The sequence below is a fragment of the Leptonychotes weddellii genome, chromosome 5 (genome assembly GCF_054177405.1).
Source record: "Leptonychotes weddellii isolate Sample4059 chromosome 5, ASM5417740v2, whole genome shotgun sequence".
NCBI classification, from domain to species: Eukaryota; Metazoa; Chordata; class Mammalia; order Carnivora; family Phocidae; genus Leptonychotes; species Leptonychotes weddellii.
In genome coordinates, this window is record NC_138373.1 from 142,486,394 (window position 1) to 142,510,184 (window position 23,791).

The 23,791-nt window shown below is 39.2% G+C and overlaps 1 protein-coding gene across 5 annotated transcripts in view; it reads right to left on the reverse strand.

The window, feature by feature from the left end:
- IGF1 (insulin like growth factor 1) overlaps positions 1 to 23,791 on the reverse strand; it is a 73,691-nt gene that overhangs the window by 8,462 nt on the left and 41,438 nt on the right. For 2 of the 5 annotated variants that reach the window (XM_081822300.1, XM_031025915.2), the window contains exons 3-4: positions 12,530 to 12,711; positions 10,212 to 11,026 (exon numbers count right to left, since the gene is read on the reverse strand). In XM_081822300.1, coding sequence (XP_081678426.1) covers positions 10,871 to 11,026; positions 12,530 to 12,711 — 338 coding nt within the window. In that variant the 3' untranslated portion in view covers positions 10,212 to 10,870. Of the gene's footprint in view, positions 1 to 10,211; positions 11,027 to 12,529; positions 12,712 to 23,791 lie in introns of those variants that run through there. The other 3 variants (XM_006731307.3, XM_006731308.3, XM_031025916.2) reach the window with 2 other exon arrangements.

Genomic DNA, 23,791 nt, shown 5'->3' on the forward strand with positions numbered 1-23,791 from the left:
GGAAGAAAAACAAATGGGGCTACAGAGTTGGATCACTATTGTCCCAAACTCCTTGAAACATTTCTGTTTAGTATGCAATGAACCCTGCAGATGGTATGTGCTTCATCAAAACCCCCACATGGCCATTATTAAGGATACCACTTCTCTACCAAACTACTAATCAAATTAAATAACAGATCTAAAAATATGCTAATTTGAGTTTGCCTTGTTTTCTCTTTAAGAGGCATACCAGCTTAGAAAAAGATTTTAAGAATCTGGATAATGAGCACACTAGGAAAAATGCTCAAGAATGAAATAGTAACAAATTAAAAGATGAGGTGTTTAATCTCCAGTCTTTCTCTCAAGCCAAATTAATCCCAGATTTACAGAAGAAAAAATTCAGGTATCTTGTATATGTCTGTCCCTCTTCAAATTCATGAAGAGCTGTAACAAAAAGGATTGAGGTTAGATTGGTCAACCATATGGATCTTATCCTTTTCCCCAACAGAGAGATTCTTCTTTTCTCTCAAAGCAGAAGTGTAAACTGTCAATCTGAGCACAGGGATCCTCTGGCCTATTTCTTCTGTTTCAGCCTTGCAGCAAAGCCACGGGCAGAAACTAACTTGAGTAGAGCAGACACTGCTCCAAGTAGCATGGTTCCCATGCACACACGCGTAAGGTGGAGGCCATTCAAAACCAGCTGGGATGTTGTCTGGTTTGCATTTGGCTCCCTTCCCAGGCTCTCACATGTGACTTCTTTGTTGCAGACAATGACAGTGACAAAACAAAAGCACTCAGGGATTTGGTCTCAGTCGCATCTGTTGCTTTGCTTATTGTCTTAATTTAATTACATTGGCCACCCTTGACAATGGGCAGCAAGTGGAGGCATGTTAGAAGCAGCCGGAACTGGCACCCACCTTCAATGCACTTCTTGAAGGGTTATGAAATTGTCCCACATTCAGCCAAGCAAAAACTTTTCACTTCAACAGCTTGTCCAAGACAAACAAACCAGCTGACACTGTTTCTAGTACGCAACTAGACAGATTTTTGAAAGGAAAACAGTAGTGAGTAAATATTGTTTCCTATTGACACCAGGGAAGGTAAGATTATTGAAAAAAAAAAAATGTTGGCCCTTTAGCTCACTCAGGTTGGTTGAGGAAATTTATCACTTCGAGGGAAATGTTAACCAACTCATCAGGGAATAAGTTTCAGAACATCTTAATTTGTGATATATATTAGAACACATTGTGTACCATACACAGATATTTAGGAAGCTGGAAAATGCCCTGAAGTATTACATGACATTCACATTCTCCCATTGTCTCTTGGCTCTTATCCTAGCTCCTGGCTTTACAAAGGAAAGCAATCCACAAACTTTTTGATTGAAAAGATCACTGAGAGCTAATAACAATGGCAGTAACAATAACCTTGATTAACATTTGCAGACACTTTATAGTTTACATGGTAATCTCCAGTAAGGTGATATTATTTGCATCAGTCTTATTTATAACCCAAGGCTTGCTAAGATTTGGTGACTTGCTTGAGGTCACATAAAAAACAAACTGATAGACCTAGGACTAATAATTAGACAATTTATTATTTTAATAAGATACTTTTCTCGCTCAGGGCTGGGCACTACATTATATATGTTAATTGCACATATTTTTCTTATTTAATTTTCCTAGTTCTCTTGGGGATGGATAATATGTCTTGTTCATTTTACCTTTAAGGAATCTGAAGCTTAGAAAAGCAAAACAACCAGTTTCCTCTGATTCTGGAGCTCACCAGTTAGCCATTCTACCATATTACTTCCCCAAAAGATAAAACATTTTTGCATGTTTCAAGATCCAAATATCTTTCCAATAATAATAATTGACAATGTTATAAGCTGCCCATGATCCCAGATGGTGGTATATGCTTGTTTAGAGGGTAAGGCAAGACTCTAAACTACGGAGGGGTACCGTCCCTTACCATGAGAGTGAGCTGGGCCCCATTTATATTATTATTGATAGGAATTTAGTAGCACAGTATTCATTTATCAAAAGCTAACCCTGTGGATATCATAAGCCCTTCTTTTTGCCCCACCTATCTTTATGAGATTTTGCCTGAGAAACAGTATCTAAAAGAAGGATGATAATAGTCTCTTTAAATTTCAGAGAGGAAGCAGTGATGTTTTCAATAGACTATGTTTCCATCTCAACAACTCCAAACAAGTAAGTATTGTATGACATAAAGTCTAAGAAAAGCCTGGCACCCTATAAGAAATGCTGGGAAAATAATGTCCAGCATGGAATATTAGCAGCCTATTGTATATCAGACGAGATCGGACGCATTCAGGGTGATATGGCGGTAGACAGCAGCCTATTGTATAGCATAAAGTCCTAACTCAGCATTGACCTTCTAAAATGGGCAAAATAGGGGGGAAACAGAGGAGCAGGTAATTGGAAAGATCGCCCAGATATCAGCTCTTTACCTGTAGAAAAGGATGTGCTCTAGCTATTTTGCTGGTTTGGCCTGGAGACACATGAAATTGTGGAGGATGATTTAGATGTTTCAGTATCAACTTTGATATCTCTTTACTTCAGGGAATCACAAGTTCAAATTCCAGGAGAGTTGGGTCAGCCTTTCATCTCTGGGAGCCAAGAGAGTAAGTGTCATGCGGTCTACTCAGTGCTTTGGGATGTGACTTTTTAAAACCAAAGGACAAAGGTGCACATTTCAAGAGACTTGTGCTCCTGGTGGGATGGTTGCCTCTTTAACAAGGTAAAAGGTATATAGATTAGACATAATGTCAGTCTGCTCAGCCTCTTCCTTTTTTCCTGGAAATTACCTCATCCTACCTTTTCTGTGGTTATGGTAGGAATGGCCATTTTTTCCAATATGACCCTTTTCTCTGGCAATGGTGAATGGCCCAGAGCTGACATCTTCCCCAAAGATAAGACTGAGTATGTTGGGGATACAAGGTAGACCCATTCCTGGGAAACACAAGATTCCTTTATTGGCAAACTTTTGATTCAAGGACTCCTCAGTGGCTTTTCTGAACGTTTCCTTAGACTGTACAGCAGTCCAAGACATTTCCACCCAACATTCTCTCCACAGGCCCTTCTCCTTCACTTGGGGTCAGACTTGCATTGTGTTCTGATGGCTTGCCCAGGCTTCCCGATTCCTCCCCCCCTGCCCCATTTCACACAGATATTTCCCCTAATAAAATCCTACTCATTTAACCCAGTCTCATCTGTTTCCCCAAAGACCTGGGCTTACACACCTGGTTTGGATCCCACCTCCCCACACAGGAATTAAGGGACCTTGAGAATCACTACATTGTTCTCTCCTCTCTTTCCTCTTCTGTAAAAAGAAAGGGTTGGGTAAGAGCACCCACCTCATAATGTTGTTATGAGTGCAGGTGATCACCCCTACACATTTACCTGGCATAGTTGTGTGTGAGAGAGCCTACTGTTTCAAGGGCCCTTGATTTTGATCCATTTTGTGAACTCATTTATTAGCAACATCAGTCTGCTCAGGCTTCAGTGCTATCAGAGTCCACTCTGCCTCTATCTTTGTTAGAGCATTGATGTGCTGTAGAGTAAATATGTCTGTGTTTGTTTCCCCACTGAAAAGTAAGCTCCTTGAGGACAGGTAACATATTTCCTTCACCTCTGTATCCTCCCCAGATGCATGGTGCTTCGAACAAGCATAGCAAATCAGGAAAAGCTTGCTAAATTGTTTTAATTTTTCTATAGAAGTAGTAGTATAGAGTTTAAATAGCAACCCTTGCATGGCTTCCTACTTCCTGCTGTGCTCTCTATGGGGACAAATAGCACAGAGCCCCTTCCTGTTTTGGAACTTACAATTGGTGGGTTGTGGTACAAGAAGTATCAACGAAAAATGCAGAAAAGAGAGTGCAGTGCATGGTTAACACACTGGAGTCCCTCTTCAGTTTAGATTCTGGTCTGGCCACTTGTTAGAGCAAGACCTTGGCAAGACATATAGCCATACTCAGCCCAACTTTTTAAATCTGTACAATGGGGATAATTTTAGTATTTAGCCTATAATCTAATGGTGAAGATTAACTGAAATAATTCACTATAATCCTTACCACTGGGTGTGTGTTTAATAAATACCAGCTATTCTTACTGCCCACTGCCCTTTTTATAGTTACTGTTGTCAAAGCACATCCCATAGGAGGGTGTTGCCTTTCCCTGGCGGGAGAAAGGGAATCTACTTATTGAGTGCTTAGAGCTCCCTGGAATGCTGGGATACCAGATGTACACCTCTTTTTTTCTAGAGACTGGTGCATCCCTAGGAATCCCTAGGGATTTAGGGAATTTATATTTGTCCCATAATTATTCATGGATTATCCAGATTTAGCAACTTTCTTACTCTTCAAAGGATACCACCTGACTCTATTTCAAATGTTTCTGTCTATGATGTAAGAAATCACTACCAAAATTGTTTAAAAGCCTGGAAAAAAAAAGAAAAGGAAAAAAAGTGCTGAAGGGTATTTTCCCTTGTTGGAAAGAGGTATTTACGTTGCCTTTAATAGTCTTGAAGGATGTTGTAAAACACTTCAGGGTTCAGATTGCTTACACTGTTGATTTTATGGGCAGCTTGTTTAGTTAGCTGTTTGTGTTTGTGTTACATTTTTAAATAAAAAAAAAGTTTAAGCATACTATCTTTCCCAGAGGGAGTTGACTTTGGAATTGCTGGAAGGTTCAAATGTTGTGGTATTTTAAAAAGTGAAACACCACATTCTAACAATTTCACTGATATGGGCTAAAGATTCAGCACATTTTTACCTAAAAACTGGATTTGATTATTTTTTTTCTCAAGCCTCCAAAATGCCATACATCTGACATACAACTTATGCTGGAGTACTTAAAGTAGTATATGAAGTGATTTATATTGCCATGTTCTGAGGAGATGTGTGGCCCAGAGCTGTAGCTTTTGGTGTCATTTTAACTCCATAGTGATGAGTTCACAGGATCAGTAGGAAAGGGTGTTGCCCTCCTCCACTCATTCTTTGTATGTGTGACACATCTGGGCAGAACACTCAAATACTGTGTTCTAAATTTTCCTCCTCGCTGAATTGAGAGAAATTTTGGAAGTTTGGAAGGCTTGTCTGAACTTTTAGGATGAACAAAATAACACTATGACAAGTTAAAGTGATTTGCATCTGTTTGAGGTTGATGGGAGCCTTTCAGCTTATAAAAGTAAACACTCATGGTGCCAGCAGAGCTTTTCCAAGACAGAAAATGGCGCAAGAACAATTCATGCATGTATACGGTTTTTAGAAATCAGAATTGCTTCACTGTGCCAAAATCACTTCTACCTCTATCCTAATATTCATTTGAAGAAGGAAATAAATGTCATTATTTACAGAAAGACAAACCAGAGCATCCAACAGTGGCCTAAGTCAACCGATATTGACAAAGTAACAGTAATAATGCTATGTATTTATTGATTCATTTATACTTTCCTTATTTTCTAGTCCTGCAGTGCCTCATGGAACTATTCAAGCATGCCACCCACACACCATGACATAAATATTGCATATTCCCAAGTCTACAACAGTCAACTGATTAGGAATCCTTACCCAACCCTCAACCTGCCATGGTCTTGTATCTAATCATTTGGAATTTTTGTCTTGCCATAATTGTTATTTATAGCTGTGAAAAGAGCACATCATATTTTCACAGATGGCAGGTATGATTGGTCTTTGATTACTTGACCTCCTGGAGCTGGCCAGACAGAAAGCCCCATATAAACATTTATATATTTTACACAGAATTTTATAAAAACATTTGGCATAAGAATCCCATCTTAGAAGACTGGGCTACTTGGTCAGTTTTGGGTTTGATGTATAATCTCTTGATCTCTCAGTGGGAACTTTGGGGTTATTTTACCAGACAGAAGAACTGCCATCATGCTCAGTGTTTCATAGGTCTTGCTCTTAACATCCCACCTTCCTATAGAAATTCTCACCCTACTAGTTAGAGAAGCCAGAGAGGATGGTATAAACTATTGCCTCCTTCTTTCCAGAGCGACAGTAATACACACCTACTCAAATAAATGTATGTACCTTTGTATGATCCAATGGGAACAAAAGTGTATATATGCCAGAGTGAACTGAGGAAGTTAGAGGTTTACAGTTATGGAAGGGGAAAGTGGTGGAAAAGGCATTGGATAGTTTTTGCCAATAACCCCAATCTCTAATAGAAGTAAGAGCAGGGGATGCTGGAATGAAGACAGGCTGGATGAACTGAACTATGATTATGCTGGGTCAAGAATTAGTCCTGAAAGTTTCTAAAGTTGCAAATTGGTTCTATGTGAAAGTTTCTGTTTTCTGATATACAGAGCCATTCTTTCTCTCTGTAGATCAGATTGGAAGTAGTTGAAATCCATGGATCCTTAGAAGATATAATAGAAAGAAAACCAACCTCTTTCTCCCTCTTCAATAATGTTGCCTTTATTTCCTGAATAATATTTAATTTAGCACTAAACCTGGGCCTTTGAGAAGACAAAGGAATAATGTGATTTCTCCTGAATGATGATTAGTTTTCACATAAGAATTTGCCTTCACTGAAAGAAAAGCCAAGAAACTGTATTTACCTATAATTTTGGAAAGTGATTCACCCCAAATCCCTAGTGGTTGCAACAATGCTAGAACACAAAACTATGTAAACACACACACACACACACACAGAAAGTAGAGAAAAGAATCCCTTTCTCCTCAAAACTATTTTCTGTAGTTAATTACAGATTGTAAATTACCAGCAAGAACCTTTAGAATTAAAATTAGTTGGATGCATTCTTATTTCTATCAAACTACCACTTTTCTTTTTTTTTTTTTTAAGATTTTATTTATTTATTTGACAGACAGCGAGAGTAGGAACACAAGCAAGGGGAGTGGGAGAGGGAGAGAGAGAAGCAGGTTTCCCACTGAGCAGAGAGCCTGATGCGGGGCTCGATCCCAGGACCGTGGGACCATGACCCGAGCTGAAGGCAGACGCTTAACTGACTGAGCCACCCAGGTGCCCCCAAACTTCCACTTTTCAAAAGAGTTCATTTCCTGAACATTAGCTAATAAAATAAAGATAGGAATTTTCCAAAATGTTTTCTAGCTCTTGTTACTTATCTAGCAGTAGCCCATCAGATCTGTAATTGAGCTTATAGTATATGGTGAGAACTTTCCTGGCTGCTCGCTAGAAGTACCAGTTACGGACTCACAGGTCCATTGTCCACATCTCGCATAATTTCCCTGCCATTCTCTATTTCTTTTTCTCTCTTTTTGAGTTTAAACATAAGTTAGTATTTCTAAATAATCTCTTTTGGTTGCTGGATAAAAGTGAGGTAGCACTAAAGGCATTAAAGAGTCCCATCAAAGGGGCGCCTGGGTGGCTCAGTTGGTTAAGCGACTGCCTTCGGCTCAGGTCATGATCCTGGAGTCCCGGGATCGAGTCCCACATCGGGCTCCCTGCTCGGCAGGGAGTCTGCTTCTCCCTCCGACCCTCTCATGCTCTATCTCATTCTCTGTCTCAAATAAATAAATAAAATCTTTAAAAAAAAAAAAAAAAAAAAAAAAAGAGTCCCATCAAAGATGAACCCCAAACATGTGGACATCAGGGAAAAGTGCTCTGATATCAGTTAGCACCCTGAGGATGGAAAAGCTGATTTTGACCTGGAAGTTTAGTGACCACTGAAGAACATTTGCTAACCTCACCTGCTCCTTCTTTAAATGTGGGCTTGTCTTGCTTAGGTCAATAAATCACTGTCACTGATTTTTATAGCAATTAGTAGCTGGACTTTTAATCATTTTGATGAGCATATAACCTGAGGAATTCTTCACTGAAAGAAAAGCCAAGAAATTATATTTACCTATAATTTTAGAAAACAAGTCACCCCAAATCCCTAACCTCATAAAAGAGCATTCTGGTTTGTCTAAAACAATTTATCTTCTTATTGCTACCAAAGCCATCCACTTTAACTTCAAACTATCAACTTTGCCCTTGGATTAAAAGTCAGCTCCCTGCTACCTATTAAATAGTGAAAAAGCCTTATTCCCTTCACATAGACAAGTAAAGAGAATAGACCTCATCTTTCCCCCATAGATGCTAATGGACTTGAGAAATTGCAAAATGTATTACTTAAGAAAACATAATTTCCTGTTGGTGTTTGGTGGGAGGTGGTCAAGGGGTGAAGGGAGGGAGGAGGGGCTCTTGGCGGACTTCTTTTTTTGCCTTTTTTCCACCCTTACATCCTAACAGCACGCACATTCGAAGCTGTATGAGGTTTTGTTTGTTTTCAAGAGATGTTTGAAAGAAGATCAAATGCTTGTGAAAGGCACTGAATCGGCAGCCCTAGAAACTGAAATGTCCCGGAAGCTGTGTGAGCCCGGAAATATCCCACATTTCTATTTATTTTGGCAATTTTACTTAAAACTAGTAAGAGCTGGAGTTCATGCTACAATTAAATTTTCCTCAGGCACCAAGAAATGAAAACACATATTACATTTGATTTTAACTGGTTGAGAAAAATGGTGGTTTTCTGAAAGTTCATTCTGTGACCTTGAAATAAAAGTTAACGGTTCCATGGGAGAGCTGAGCTTCCACTTAAGTTGGAATTATTCATAGAACTGGGGTTCTTTGGGTTGGAACGGCTCTTAGGTCACTGAGTTCCTTAGGTCACTGAGTCTTTGCCTCACTTCTTTTGAATGAAGCTTATCATAGAGTATTATTATAGTTTATCCAAAGCTTTGAGTCATAATTGACATTTACACCGTCAACAATAAATAGGGAAGAGATAATTCTCTAAGGAACCTTTCCATAGGACATGAATTATTAATTCTTCTGTGGAACTTGAAGAACCATCTGTATTTGCAGGCTACTCTCAGGTGGTGGTCACAATTAACATTGCTTATGCCTGAGGCTGGTCTCAAAGCATGGATGTCTTAGTAGAAGAACTCAGCATCTCCTGAATAAGGTGGCTGGCTAGATGGGCTTAGGCACCAGCCTACCCTTGTCTATTCAGATAGGCCAGGCTTTTGTAACCACAGCAGAAGTGGCTTAGCTCCCATCTGGGGCTTGACATGTTTCTGACTGGACCTTTACCTCCTGGATTGAGCCTTGGGCGTGGCCTTATATGTTTTGTTATGTTATATTTATTATATATCCTGGGTTTTCACTGCACCATAGAGGAAGGATGATCCTGAAGTAGAAACAGCAGGGGCATGAAGGACCAGGTGGAAAGGAGGTTCCTTTATACCATGACATCTTCAAAGTAGGTTACTTGGATGAAATACTTCACTTCTTGGTTTAGTCATCTTCTTACCCCAAGTGTCATCATTTGCTTGGCTGACCACTTCTCTCCTACACCCTCTCTCAGCTCTTATAATTCACAATTTGGATGATCTTGAGACTTTTTGTTTTATATCTATGAAGACGCTAAGCCTACTAATTAAATCAAAGAAGCTGAAGGAGAAGATTTACAAGACCTAAATTCTGTGATTCTACTTAGCTTTTTTTATCTTCAGGGAAATCCAGCCCCTTGCTCTCGTTCATGCCCTTCCTTCTGGTGGAAAACTATTAAGTTAATGGAAGATTTCATGTGCTGTCTATTTCTGCCCCATCTTTTCCTTTCAGAATTCTTTCTTAGTCCATGTTGATTATGTGCTCTTCTCTGCTGGCCAGAAGGAGGGCAGCTTAGAACGCAAGCATGCCTTTACCCTTTTATGGATCTCAGTATTCTTTTCTTTAAAATGAAGGGATTGAACCAATCAACTTCAGAGGCTTTTTGTCCTAGTGTTTCCATGGAACAGAAACTCACAGGATTTCATATCTGAAAAACTTGATTTGTGTATGTGCGTGTGTGTGTGTGTGTGTGTGTGTGTGAGACAGAGATAGACACATACACAGAGCTTTACAAGAGATAGGATTAGAAGGCAGTAATCAGACATCAGAAGTCTTCTGTTATGGGCTGAATTGTGTCTCTCCTTGGCCATTCATATGTTAAAGTCCTGACTCTCAGTACCTAAAATGTGTCCTATTTGGAGATAGGGTTTTTACCGAGGTAATTGAGTTAAAATGAGGTCAACACCTTTATCTGAACTTCAAGCTTCCACAAATGTGTGAAAATATCTGTTGCTTAAGCCACCCAGTCTGTGGTACATTGTTATGGCAGCCCAAGCAGACCAATACAACTAATACATCTTTTATATCTGATTCCAAAGTGCAAAAAAAAAAAAAAAAAAAAAAAAAGGAAAGGTTCAGTGACCTCCTCTTGTAGGTTATCTCACCGGCCTCACAGGCCTTTAGGCAAATACTCAGTGCCCTTTGGCCTGAACCTGGACTTGACTAAGAAACCTAGCCTCCATGACACTGCAGGAAAGGAAATCTGGGAACTTCTATGACACAATTCAGTCTTGCTGAGAATTTTGGGCTAATATTTAACTCTGGACATATATTGACATGGCCAATTCTTCTATAATGGCTTCACACAAAATTTTAAAATGCATATAAAAGCCTTGATTTTTATCTTAATTCTTTTACTCTTATTTAATTGTTTTTTGGGGGGGGTAACGTAGTGTCTTATTTGCCTCTTTTATAATTTGTGTTCTTTTTTTCATTCTTGCCACTGTTTTTCTTTGGACTTCTTTGGGCATTATATTTTTCTTTTCATTCTCTCCATGTTTGTTATCCACATTCTACAACAGGTTCCTTCTCCTTCCATCACATGCATTATCTAGCTCCACCAGGCCTACTGTTCTTCATTCCTCTATAGCACTTCCCACTTTTCTTTATCGCTGTCTGCTTCTCTCTCATTGTCCTTGCCTCTGTCTGCTTAGTCCTTCTCTCCTCCAGTTTCCTTTTTTTTTTTTTGCCTCTGCATTCAGTTTCTAGCTCCAGTCTCCCTTCTCTGCTCTTTTCTTCTTTCCTTTCATCTGCTGACTTGCTTCCGTCCCCACCTTCTGTTCCCCTCCTGGGCGTTTCTTTGGCCCACCTTTCCTTCTCCTCTGAGACTTCATTTTCTTGGTGGTAGATGGGGGATGATACTGTAAACATCACAAAATAATTGCATTGAGAACAGGTGGTTCCCTTGGTGTGTCCCAGAAGACAGAGCCTTTGAGTTAGCCCAGAATGTCTGGGCTCCATGTGGTACAGGAGACAGCATTGGTACTAGAGGGATGTCTAGGCCTCAGTCACAAGACCCAAACTTCTAGAACTCTGGGACTAATCTCTGACCCCCACCCCCTCCCCAGCTAGAAATTGCGAGGCACTGGGTCACCTGGGAAGAGAAAGAATTAACTTGCCTTTGTCCCCTCAAGTACACTTCTCAACCACATTCACCTAAGTTACTTCCGTGATGTTTGCTCCCTGACTTACCCACTGGCTACTGTGTTCTCTGTGCACCAGATTATGCCCAAGCCCTTTCCATCATTCATGGTGACTCCCTGGGGTCACTCTCCACTAAGCTCCCTGGTCCTCCTCCAGGCTCAGCTGCAGTGTAGGACCAGGAAGCAGCACATGTGTCACTGTGGACTTCTTGGTTTCTCTTCTTATGCTTTCTGCACAGTGCTAGTTTTGGCTCTAAAGAGTAAAACCACAGTTTTTTCTTTTTGTTTTTTGTTTTTGTTTTTTTAAACAGTGTCCCCAAGGAGACCTACTTGGGCTTTACTCTCCTTACCCACCCTTCCTCACTTTCTTTTTTCTCCTTCACCTATCCCCTATTTTTCAGTTCTCATTTTTTCTACTTCAGGACTAAAATTTAATCACTTCTCATTTGTTCACTCATTTATTCACTCATTCAACAAAACTTATCAAGTGACTAATATGCATCAGATGATTTATGTACTTTTGATGGCATAGATAGTAACTCTAAGGTTTGTTTGAAGTCTAGGTCATAGAAAAAGGCACCTACAGATTTTGATCACTAGAAATTTCTAAGTATTCTTAGAGCCAAACAGAAATTTCTATGTTTAATGGGTTTTTTCTTTAATTAAGTTTGCCATTGAATGTGAATTTCAAATAGTTCCCATTTTAGCATATTTTTTTTCTTTGCAACTTTGCAGAATACCAGGACTTGAAAAGTTACATGCTTTGTTATTAATTACAATTATGAAAGATGTTAACACTTGTCCAACAGTTACTTTGTGCAGGATGTGAAAAGAATTGCATGTGTATTTATCAATTCTTAAAATGACTTGATGTAGAAGGTATTATTATCCCAATTTTACTGATGAAACTAAGGTTTGGATAGGTTATGTTATTTGGCCAAGGGCTCTCAGCCAGTGACTGGTGAAGCTAGGACTTCAGTTTTGTCTGATACCAAAGCTTATGTTTAGTGACTGTTCTCCATTGTCTTCTGGTATCAGATAGTCCAGAGCAGTGGAAAGAATCTGCAATGTGGAGTGACCAAAGGGATGGACATCTGAGGTGAGAATGCTGCTTTTTTTGACCTGTAAGCCGGGAGATTGTGGGGCATAATTTGTTTGGCCTACCCACAGTTATCCTCAGTATCTTGAGGATGGTGGATCCCTCCCCATCAGCGGGCTTACCTTCTGAGCCTTGGGCATGTCGGTGTGGCGCTGGGCACGGACTGAGCGGGCAGACTTGGCAGGCTTGAGGGGTGCACAGTACATCTCTAGCCTCCTCAAATCACAGCTCCGGAAGCAGCACTCATCCACGATGCCTGTCTGAGGTGCCCTCCGACTGCTGGAGCCATACCCCGTGGGCTTGTCTGTGCAAATCAAACAGAGTGGCCTGGCTTTAGAGGGGAATCGGCTATCTTCACAGTTCCACCCAGCCCCTGAAGCCTCTCCTCTCCCCACACCTGGCCAATCTACATGTCTCAACCTCTTCCTGAAACTTCCCCAACAATTCCTGACCTCACAGATCCTTCTGGATTCCAGTGTGTCTCTGGACTCTGCCCCAGACTCCTTAGCACTAACTCAATGCACCATGTACTTTATTTGTGTTAATTCTCGAGTTCTCAGAAACCTGTAGTCAAGGATCTTGTCTATGCACAAACCTAATCTTTCCTTATATATTCACTTAGTTTGAAGGCTGCTAAGAATATTAATTAAAAGAAGATTATGTTTTAAATTTTCTTCATCTTTTTAGCAAATCTGCATAGTTTTTATGTGCAGGGTGGCTCAAGTGTTTGCTCTTTTGCTTAACTGCTTCCATTGTAACATCAGGTTGAGTATCAAAGGGGTTTTAAGTCTGGAAAGGGCTCCTCATTTTACTGATGTGGAAACTGAGACTCGGAGTGGGGAATGACTTGCTTCAAGTCATTCATGCAGTAAGGGGTTGAATCAGGATTTAAACTCAGATCTATTCCCTGCAGAGTTCAAGTGCCTCAGAGAGCCCAGGAGACCTGTTGTGTAACTATGGACAAGTTATTTAAGCCTCCTGGGCCCAGTTTATCCATTTGTAAAGTAGGTTTGATAGTATCTTTGTTACAAGGATTCTTTGAGGATTACATGAGATAATGTATGAAACGTGCTTAGAACATCACCTGATATAGAGCAGATCCTAAATAAATGTTGGCTTACTTTCTCTGAGTACCCTTTTCCAGGATCTTATGTAGTCTGTGAAGAAACAACTTTAGTATTAAGTGCATCCAGAAGCCTTGGAGTTTAGAATTGATAACAGTACTAGTGTGGTGGGGCTTCCTCTCCTATCACCCTGGAGAGACCAGAACAATCAATTCTGTTTCTTATAGAATTACTACACTGAGACAGAATGAACTAAATGTCCATCTTTCATGTGATTCTAATTGCCCAGATGGCACATCATGAATCAAATTTCTTTTGATATTTGCAAATTAGACCTCGTTACTTGGCAAATAGGTTTTCGTTTAGTTTTTTTTTTTTTGGACACACTTGTCCTGGCTCTAGAATTAAAAGAGAGGACAAAACAAGCTTATGTGAACTTGCCACTCAGGAACTTAAAATGTACCTGAGTTCCTTGTAAGCTTTTTGTTAAAGTAGAACTTCTGTTAAACCAAATCTTGCCTATATACCAATAGATAAAGCAGACAAAAGTGAAACTGCTCTGGCTCAGACAAAGGCAGGGGGGGACTGAATCTTGGCTTTCTCTCATCTCCCGTACTTCCTTTGGGAGGTGGGAGCCTGGTCTTCTGCACTGATATCCAGCTTTCCTGGAGGAAAATGTATGAACCACGGATCCTGAAGAATCCAACTAATCAATCTGGCATATATTCAATCTTTATTGCCGACACAGAAGACAGTTATATTCTAAATAAAAAGTCTTATGTTTGTGTAATAATGGCACCATTCTTCAGAATGGCATTTTGAAAGTCAAAATCCCCATGTATATTTTGAACTCTCTAGTTAGGGAAGATCAGATCCATAGTAATGGCCTGCTACCAAACTAGTTTGGCTGCCTTGCTGCTTGAAGGGCCAACCGTTCATGGCATCCTCCACAAACCCAAATGTTTTCCTGATGTTTGGCACAGGAGCCAGGGGATGCTTCCTCCCTGTAAGGCAGGTTTATTGTCATTCTTAGGGCAGCTGGGAGTAGTAACTCAGTGAGGGTTCATTTGTGGTCTCTTTGGGTGGGTTCTGCTTTCTTACTTAGGGGCAAACCCAACCTCATGGTTGAGGGGTTTGGGAGGGACCAGGCAGCTGGCCCCAACTGAAGCCTCAGTAGTGCTTTCACTTGCCATTGCCACTAGAGCTGAAGACTCTCTGGTTCTGCTTGCCAGCCAGGCCCTGGCAAGCTGAGACTTGGCCAGTCCCCCGGGCAATGTAAACAATGTTTTTTGTTTTTATAATCTTTTCCTGGGACTATAAATTAGAGGAAGGACACAAATGGGTTTACATGGTTCTTTGTAATCCACAAAGGACTTCTACATACTTTTTGCTAAGTGGATATTTCAAGAGGTTGAAGGGGTCAGCCAGTTAAGAGGAGCTGATACACTGGTTTTTCTCTTGAGGTGGGAAGGAGAAGGTGGCTTGGCCTACTTTGAGGTATCCCTGTTGTTCACCATAGGTAATGGTTGCTCTTTGTCAAAACTATACATTTCTTAATGGGACATAATTGGGATTTTTTTTGTTGTATAGTATAGAATAATAATTTTATGTTTAAAGGTGGGGTGGTAAAGGTGGTTCCAAAAACCTTCAAACTTGGCTAACTCAGAAAAAACTAATTTCAAAATTCATGCTTATGGGTTGAAGATGGAGAGGTTAGGGTTTGCAATTCCAGGACCTCTTTAGCATTTCTATTTCATGCATCTCTAATGTAATCTTCATTCTGTAGGAAGACACCACCCTTAGTCTTGGGAAGGCAGAAAACACCGTATATATCACATATTCCATTCTTGGCGACTATCAATAGCCATGAAACTCAACACAGGTCTATTTCCTCTTATGAAATGGAAAGTAATCATCAGCACAGCAAAAAAATAATAACACACACTGGGCATCTGCTTTGTCCCCTTTCTTAGATGAGCTCAGAGTTTTACATGGCTCAGTCTATAAAATAGCTGTGTTTTTTCAGTCCATAGATCAATGAATTTAGGAACAGAAATTTAGGGCTTTTCTGTAATGTCCCATAAAAAAGTTTACCTTTTGTCTATATCTTTTATTTTTATTTTTTTAATTTTGTTATGTTATGTTAATCACCATACATTACATCATTAGTTTTTGATGTAGCGTTCCATGATACATTGTTTGCGTATAACACCCAGTGCTCCATTCAATACGTGCCTTCTTTAATACCCATCACCAGGCTAACCCATCCCCCTCTAGAACCCTCTAGAACCCTCAGTTTGTTTCTCAGAGTCCATAGTCTCTTGTGGTTCGTCTCCCCCTCCAATTTCCCCACCTTCATTTTTTACTTATTGCCTTTTAAAGTTTAATTCATCCTTTGAAGTGTCCTATAGGCTCAATTTCTGGTTCTACATCAAGATATGTAACCAAAAAAATCATTTCTTACTAATTGAGAGGCCACAGTTGAGGGTCAAAGTTTTGTCCTTTATCTTCAAATGCCTCGTATTACTTCTTTTTTTTTTTAAATTGAAGTATAGTTGACATACACTATTATATTAGTTTTAGGTGCACAACATAGTGATTCAACATTTATATACGTTATGAAATGATCACCATGATAAATCTAGCTACCATCTGTCACCATACAAAGTTGTTACAATGTTATTAACTAGTCCCTGTGTTGCACGTTGCATCCTTGTTTTTCGTTTGTTTTATAACTGGAAGTTTATACCTTTTAATCCTCTTCCCTTATTTTGCCCATTCCCCACCCCTTTCCCTCTGGCAACCACCAGATTGTTTTTTATATCTATGAATCTGTTTCTGTTTTGTTTTGTTTGTTCCTTTGTGTTGTTTTTGGATTCCACATATAAGCTAAGTCATATGGTATCTGTCTTTATACATCTGACTTATTTCACTTAGTATGATACCTCTAGGTCCATCCATGTTGCTGCAAATGGCAAAATTTCATTGTTTTTTTATGGTTGAGTAATATTCCATTGTATATACTATATACCACATCTTTTTTGTTCATTCATCTATTGATGGACACTTAGGTTGCTTCCGTATCTTGGCTATTATAAATAATGTTGCAATGAACATAGAGGTACACATATCTTTTCAAATTGGTGTTTCATTTCCTTCAGATAAATACCCAGAAATGGAATTGCTGGATTATATGATCTATTTTTAATTTTTTGAGGAACCTCCATACTGTTTTCCATAGTGGCTGCACCAGCTTGCATTCCCACCAACAGTACAGTCATGTTGCTTTTTTTTTCTAGAACTAAAATAAAGACATTTGTTGCTATGGGCTAAAACTACAAGTCTGAAACAATATAGTTTACTAGAAAGGCCGTAAAATCATTTGCTCCAGTATCAATTTTGAGAAACATGGGGATTTTTAATGACTGTAAATTATAGCTGTTGTCATTATGATTAATTTTTAAATGAGATGGAATGAATGGTTCTATCCTTGCCTTTATAAATTCATTAGGAACTATGTAATTCTGCTCCAGTGGGCAGTGTCAGAATTGGTAGGTGAATGGGAAACAAATATTGCCTTAATATAAGAAAAAACTAACAATTTGTACTCAAAAGTGTTAAAAATGGGACAAACTTCTTTTAAAGATAATGAACTTCCCATTGCTAGAAACAGTTAAGTAGAGGCTGTATGAACACCTGCCAGAGATCTTAGAAGCATATTCCTGTATTGTACACAGTGTATGACTGCCATGGTCTTGTCTATTTCAGAGAGTCTGTAACAAGTAAAGAAATGAAGGAGAAAACCCTTCTAGGCCAAATATTCAGTATGGTTGGAAGCTACTTACATTGTCTTCAAGAAATAGATTCAAATATTTTTTAACTTAGAAAGTGAAAATATTTTTTTTCTATTTATTACTTGAGTTCCCCAAGAGGCTTAAAATATTTTTCCTCACTTGAGACTACCACAAAAGAAATAGAATAGAAAAAGGATAGTCCTTTCTACAAGTAGGTACAGTCCCAGAGTTCTGTGGTACTGGTGTTATGAAGTGGCCATATACTCACTTAACCATTAGCATGAACAGATAGGCATGTATAAAATTTCACAGAATTTTTCTTGCTGATAGAGTCTTGACATTGAAAATTTATATATATATATTTATTTATTTATTTATTATTTATTTTGTTGGCAGTTTTGCTCTAAAGCTTGCACACGAAATATTGCTTAGCAGACAAGTTGGCCACCAGTTAACCTAGGCTTTGACTCCACTAGGAGTAGACATAATGCACAGTCACAGTGCACTGCTGTATCTTGAAAGTTGGACAACAGACAGAATTCCAATGGTTAAGCAGCTGGCTTCTATAATAATAGCACTTCCCTTTAAATAATGCATGGTCAGTGGAGTAATTCAATAATCTTCAGGGCAAACTTGCTAGTTACAAGGGTTTTGGGCAGAATTGTGGCATCATCAAAACCACACCAATTAGCTGAGTCTCACATTTTGTCATGGATGCAAGCAACTTGCTTCCCTCCATTTCTGAAGGAGAAGGTGTAATGCTGAGATTAAACTGGGGTCACCACTTCCAGAACAAAGAGCTCCAGTCATTCATTACTGGTAGAAATGGTACTACCTCTACTGGTGCTATGTATGCTTGTGTTCCTTACAGGCTTCTCGGAATGCAGGTGGGATGTTGTACTCAATTTTCATTCCCTTTGAAAATTCTCCTCTTATTGAGAAAGCTTTACTTTAATTATTTTAACCCTATCAATGGAAAGAAGAGACATTGATTTGAAGAATCAGTATTTAAACAATGAAAAATGCAAACATTTTGCAAACAGGGAAATATCCAGTTCTGAAGACACAACTTGCTACTCTTTGGGTTCTGAAGAATAAAACTATTCTCTAGAAATTGCTAACAGGAGTAGGTTCTAAAGTCAATCATATTTTGAAGGCAGAAAAAAAGAAGTAAGACAATTCAAGTTGGCTATTTCTAAAAAAATTCACAATTATGTGTTTGATGGAAAACACAAATGAGGTTATTAAGTAGTAAGAAACTACTTCCATTTAACTTTGATTAACTGAGAATTGATCTCAAAATTAACTACTACAGTAAGAATCCACAGAAGCCAGGAAATTAGGTTTCTTACACCAACTATTTATCCAAAACCTCCAGACATGTTGACAATTTAGAGTAACTCAGAATGATTGATTTCTTAGGGCAACGTTTCCCCATGGGCCACCTTGTTTAATAAAAAAATCATTCAGTTGACATAATTTTGCATGGTATACTCTAGGAAAGTTTGGTAAAATATGAGTAATCGTGAAGTTGTCTCTATTTTAACATTTTAATTGCTATCTTCATTGGTGGAAAAGTGAGAATCACTTCTCAATCCTTCCTACACATTTTATGGCTTTATATGGAAAACTAGGCTCCTCTAGTGAATTCCTAACATAAGGAAAATTGCGATAAGACTATTTATCCAAACACAAAATGTGATACATTGATGGTTGATATTTTCTGAATTCATAGAATTTTCATTTAGCTTAAATCCTTTTGATGAGTCAATATTTTACCTTTAAAAAATTCTATGGAAATCACACTTGAATGAAAACAATTATTGAGATATATGTTGTCATATGCTTAGTAAAGATATAGAAAGAGGCTTTCACTTCTGTAAACTAGGCACATCATTATGCACTTAGAATAACATACATACACACACTTACACATGTATCAGGGAGTCAAGTGACTTACATTCAGTATCAAGGCTACTGTCAAACACTTTGAAATTAGGATTGTTTTTGAAGAAGTTTTTCTAAAATGTATACTTATTGCCTGCCTTATATGTTGCTGGTGGACCCTATACATTTGTGCTTTTCTGCAGAAGGATCTTTCCAAGTAGGATTGACCTTTGACATCTGTAAAAGTGAACACTGAGAAAATGTCCACTTTTCTATGAACTACATGTCACAAACTTTTCTGGAAAACCTATCACATTTAGGCACTGATTTCATTTTGGCCTATGTTAATTTTTAACTGCTGGTGTTTGCTGGTCCTACTACTTCTCAGTTGGACAAGGTTATCTTTTCTAGGAATCTTGGCCCTATTGACCCACCCCCACCCCCACCACTCAGCAACTCTTTCTCAGCTACTAAATCCCCACAACCCCCAAAGACCAAAATCTTCTTGTTACCCAATCAAGTCAATGTTTGTGTATCTGTGGGTCTGAAAGGAATGAAGCAGAGATCTATGGGGCTTCCCCTTTCTTTAAACTCTCCTTTCTTTTGGAAGCCTCAACTCAAGGGCAGGTGTAAAAATAGTGCAATTTAGTCCGCCTCTATCTCTAAGACCAGGAAGCTAAAGCACAAGGCCTAGGGACAAGAAAACTGGCGATTCAGAGCAGAAACATTACCGTTTTAGGACTCTGGAGAAATGGGCCAACAGAGTGGGAAGCAACATGATGTATTACTTTAGCCTGATACAATGCCCTGGAGGACAAACGTCTTGCCAGGACAGCACAATTTACTAGCTTAGGTCTGATTCCAGAGCTTGGAGGAGATAGATGTAGCCAACAAAATTATACTTTGGCAAGAGAAATGCTTTGCTGGACAGAAATGTTGTCCTAAGGGAATGGTTTGGTTTATCAACGTCTAAGGTAAAAGATAATCAAATGCCAAGAGGTCATTTTATGTTTGAATGACTTCAGTTGGGCCTGCTATATAAGTTAGCTACCATTTTCTAGTTATGTAGTTTCAGTTCTTTAGATCATATTACAGGATTTGAGTATGATCTGCCTGTGACATCAGTCATACCAATGAAGGAGGCAATATGTGGAATGGCTGAAAGCACAGGTTTTGGAGTCAGACAAGTCTGGATCCTGCCACTTATTCACTGTTCACCTTGGGCAAGGCACCAAATATTCTAGGACACAGAGGTTATATAAAATGGACATATGTAAAAGAGTACTTCCCAGGATTGATGGGAAGATTAAGTGATAATGTATGTAAAGTATTTTGCACAATGTCTGGTATGCAATAAAGTCTAAATAAATGTTAGCTATTTTAAGTAGTATTACTATGGAGTTGAGTTGGATAACATAGCTAGCTGGGCAGGTATCATCTTCTTCCCTTACTCTTAAAAATGCATCCTTTCCAATGTTTGGTTGAAAAAGATCCTTTCTAGATAAAGGAGGACTGTTTGCCATTAAAATAAATGAATAACTGTTCCTTTGAAAGGATACCCAAACTATATGTTGTATAGATTGTTCTAAATAGTTTAAATCTAGAATAGACACTCTGAAAATGGTTGCTCCTATCAAGTCAAACAAGGCAAAGTCATATGGGCTTATCTTGACCTCTTGTTACTTTTGATTTCTCCCCAATTCAGTGTTACCATCCCCATCCATCCACTTATTTCAAAACAGTGTTGCAAGGCATGAGATGGGTGTGGGCAAAATAGGTGGTCAGAAGTGGTTTCCCAATCACTTTCTTTTCTTTTTTTTAAATTTTATTTTATTAAGTTATGTTAGTCACTATACAATACATCATTAATTTTTGATGTAGTGATCCACGATTCATTGTTTTCGTATAACACCCAGTGCTCCATGCAGTACATGCCCTCCTTAATACTCATCGCCGGGCAAACCCATCCACTCACCCCCCTCCCCTCTAAAACCCTCAATTTGTTTCTCAGAGTCCATAGTCTCTCATGGTTCATCTCTCCTCCGATTTCCCCCCCCTTTATTTACCCAATTTTTACATCAATATAATATGGATGGGACTGGAGGAGATTATGCTAAGTGAAATAAGTCAAGCAGAGAAAGTCAATTATCATATGGTTTCCCAATCACTTTCAACCAGCATATGTATTTTTCTCCTCTCTCTTCACTGCATGCCTCAGCTCTTTCTTTTCTCTTCTTCCTCTATATCTTCTCCTCTCCTGCTATTGACAGCCACTGATGTTTTTACTCACTGATGAATTTTTAGGACAAAAGTTGATGCTATGCAGACTTCATAGTAGGCTAGGAATTAGAGTTTAGTTCCCTCCCTGGAATGACTGAAAACTAGGGCTCCCTCTCCTGCCAACCTCACTTTGGGAATAAGCAGTCACCAAGTATACAGTGTCACCAGGCCCCCTTAGTCACGACTCCATCTTGGACCCATGCCTGAATGAGATGAAAACAGACAACAGGAGAAAGAATACGAAGGGATGTTGAAGAATTACGTATATGGACTTTACTTATCTCATTTTTTTGAGAAAGACTATGACGGAAATTGTAAGATGAGTCTGGCTCCAACCTGGAGATTGTAGCCATGCTACCAACATTATCTCCTATACTTGCATTGTTATTGTTCGTTTACTCTTTCAAATGTGGTAAGAGAGGCCTTGTAGGCAAAACATAAGGCACACTGGTGAATAGAGGGTAACACCCCTCTCTCTGGTGCCACAGAAAGATGAATCAGCCAAAAGGGTATTAAAACACATTCTCTTTATTTTTAGTTTCACTCTAAAGTCTATCATTTCTCTTTTCTTTACAACTTGGCACCTGCTCTGCGTTCTCAGGGGCCCTGTTCCCTGTCAGTCTCCTCACGCAGGCCTATGTGTTTTGCTCAGGGTACATCTGGAGATTTTCCCAGGGGTGGGTGTGACATGGTCAGGATGGCAGGTGAAGGGGTGACAGCTGCCAGGGCAGTCTGGCATGTCTGAAGGGAGAGTGTTGGGGAGGTGGAGGCCCCATAAAGAGAGGCACTGGGCCTGCATCAGGGAGTGAGATATTGGAAGGCAGCCTCCATAGCAGCAGAGACAGCCCTTGGCATTACCGCGGAGAAGGAACAGCCAGAGTCAGTGACAGATTGAACACAGGGAGAGAAGGAAGAGGAAGGAGGGAGAAGGTGGCTAGGGTGTTACATGATATAAATAACCACATGGTGTGCACTTTAGTGCCAGTTGGGTTGCTCGTGATGTCCCTTTCATGCCGGTGTGTCAACAGTGCTGTTCCTGAATTGAAAGGTTCTGGGAAGTGTTTCTAATAGCACCTACAAGAGTGCCATATGCATAGAGGGAATAAAAAGAAGGCAATGTGGTATATTGAAAACAACATTGGATTTTAGCCCCAGATCCTTTGTGCAAACTTACAAGTCACCCACACTCTCTGAGATGCAGTTTTCTCATGTTGATAGCCTAAGTACTGGATAAAATCAAGCACTCTTTCTAACAATATGACCCTAAGGATTATCTGGATGGTTATGCTACCCACTTTTTAATCAATAATGTACATATGGCATATCAGCACTTCTCCCTAATAATAGGTTAATATATAGTGAAGAGAAGTTTGATGAGAGAACCAGGAGTTTCCTCTTTGTCAGGTTTAATGTTGGATGAAAACAAGATTTATAGGCTGAATTTAAGGAAAGCAGAGATCAGCGTTGGATTTGATGGAAGAAAATAAGGAATGTCCAATATGGAGGCAGGTTTGAGTAAGAGGAGGGGGCAAGACCATCTATGGGGATTGAAGAAACCAGTTCAAGGAGGATACAGGTGTGAATTAGAAAGAGGGTAAGAAAAGTCATTTTTCGGAGCTGTTGAAATAGTAGAGAGAATCAAACTACATTCTGGAAATCAGAGTCCTGAAGGCTTTGAGGAATAAGTGAGGGATGGGCTTTCACTTGTGTGGGCACTTGGAAATGAAAATTAGTGTGAAATCGTGGGCACAGTCTTTTACCATTACTCTTTACAAAGCTGCACCTTAAAAAAATGAATAAGCGACAAGCCCTGGGAGGGTTGCTAATATTGGCCAGAATGCTAAACTTCGTAGCACTCAGAGTGGCCAACTTTTTATTTCACTAGTTTCCTTGGTGTCTGTGAATGGTATATGAATCCTCTGTGAGATATTCAGTTCCTTCCAGGGGGACATATGCATAGTTTCTCTGGAAAATTCCAGCTACCAACATATGCTATCTCATCTCTGATAAAGTGAATGGGCTTCCAGACAGGTCATCATCTCTGCTATTGGTACCCAACATCTGCCCAGAGAACAAAATTAGAAGATGACCATTATAAACATGGTTTTTTAAACATCACCCCTTTTTTTGGTAAAATAAACTAATGTTAAGGTTATTAAAATTTTAAAATCGTTGTACAAGGAGTCCTCAAGCAAGCTGCTATAATTTTTCTCCCTTTTCTCTTAATATTTGATTGCTTAAACATGACGAAGAGACTTGAAGTTCTTTCCTCAAATTATTGTGTTTTAGAATTTCATACATCTTTGGACATGATAGCAAACTTAAGGTCAACTAAAGAGATTTCTTAGTAATCTGGCAA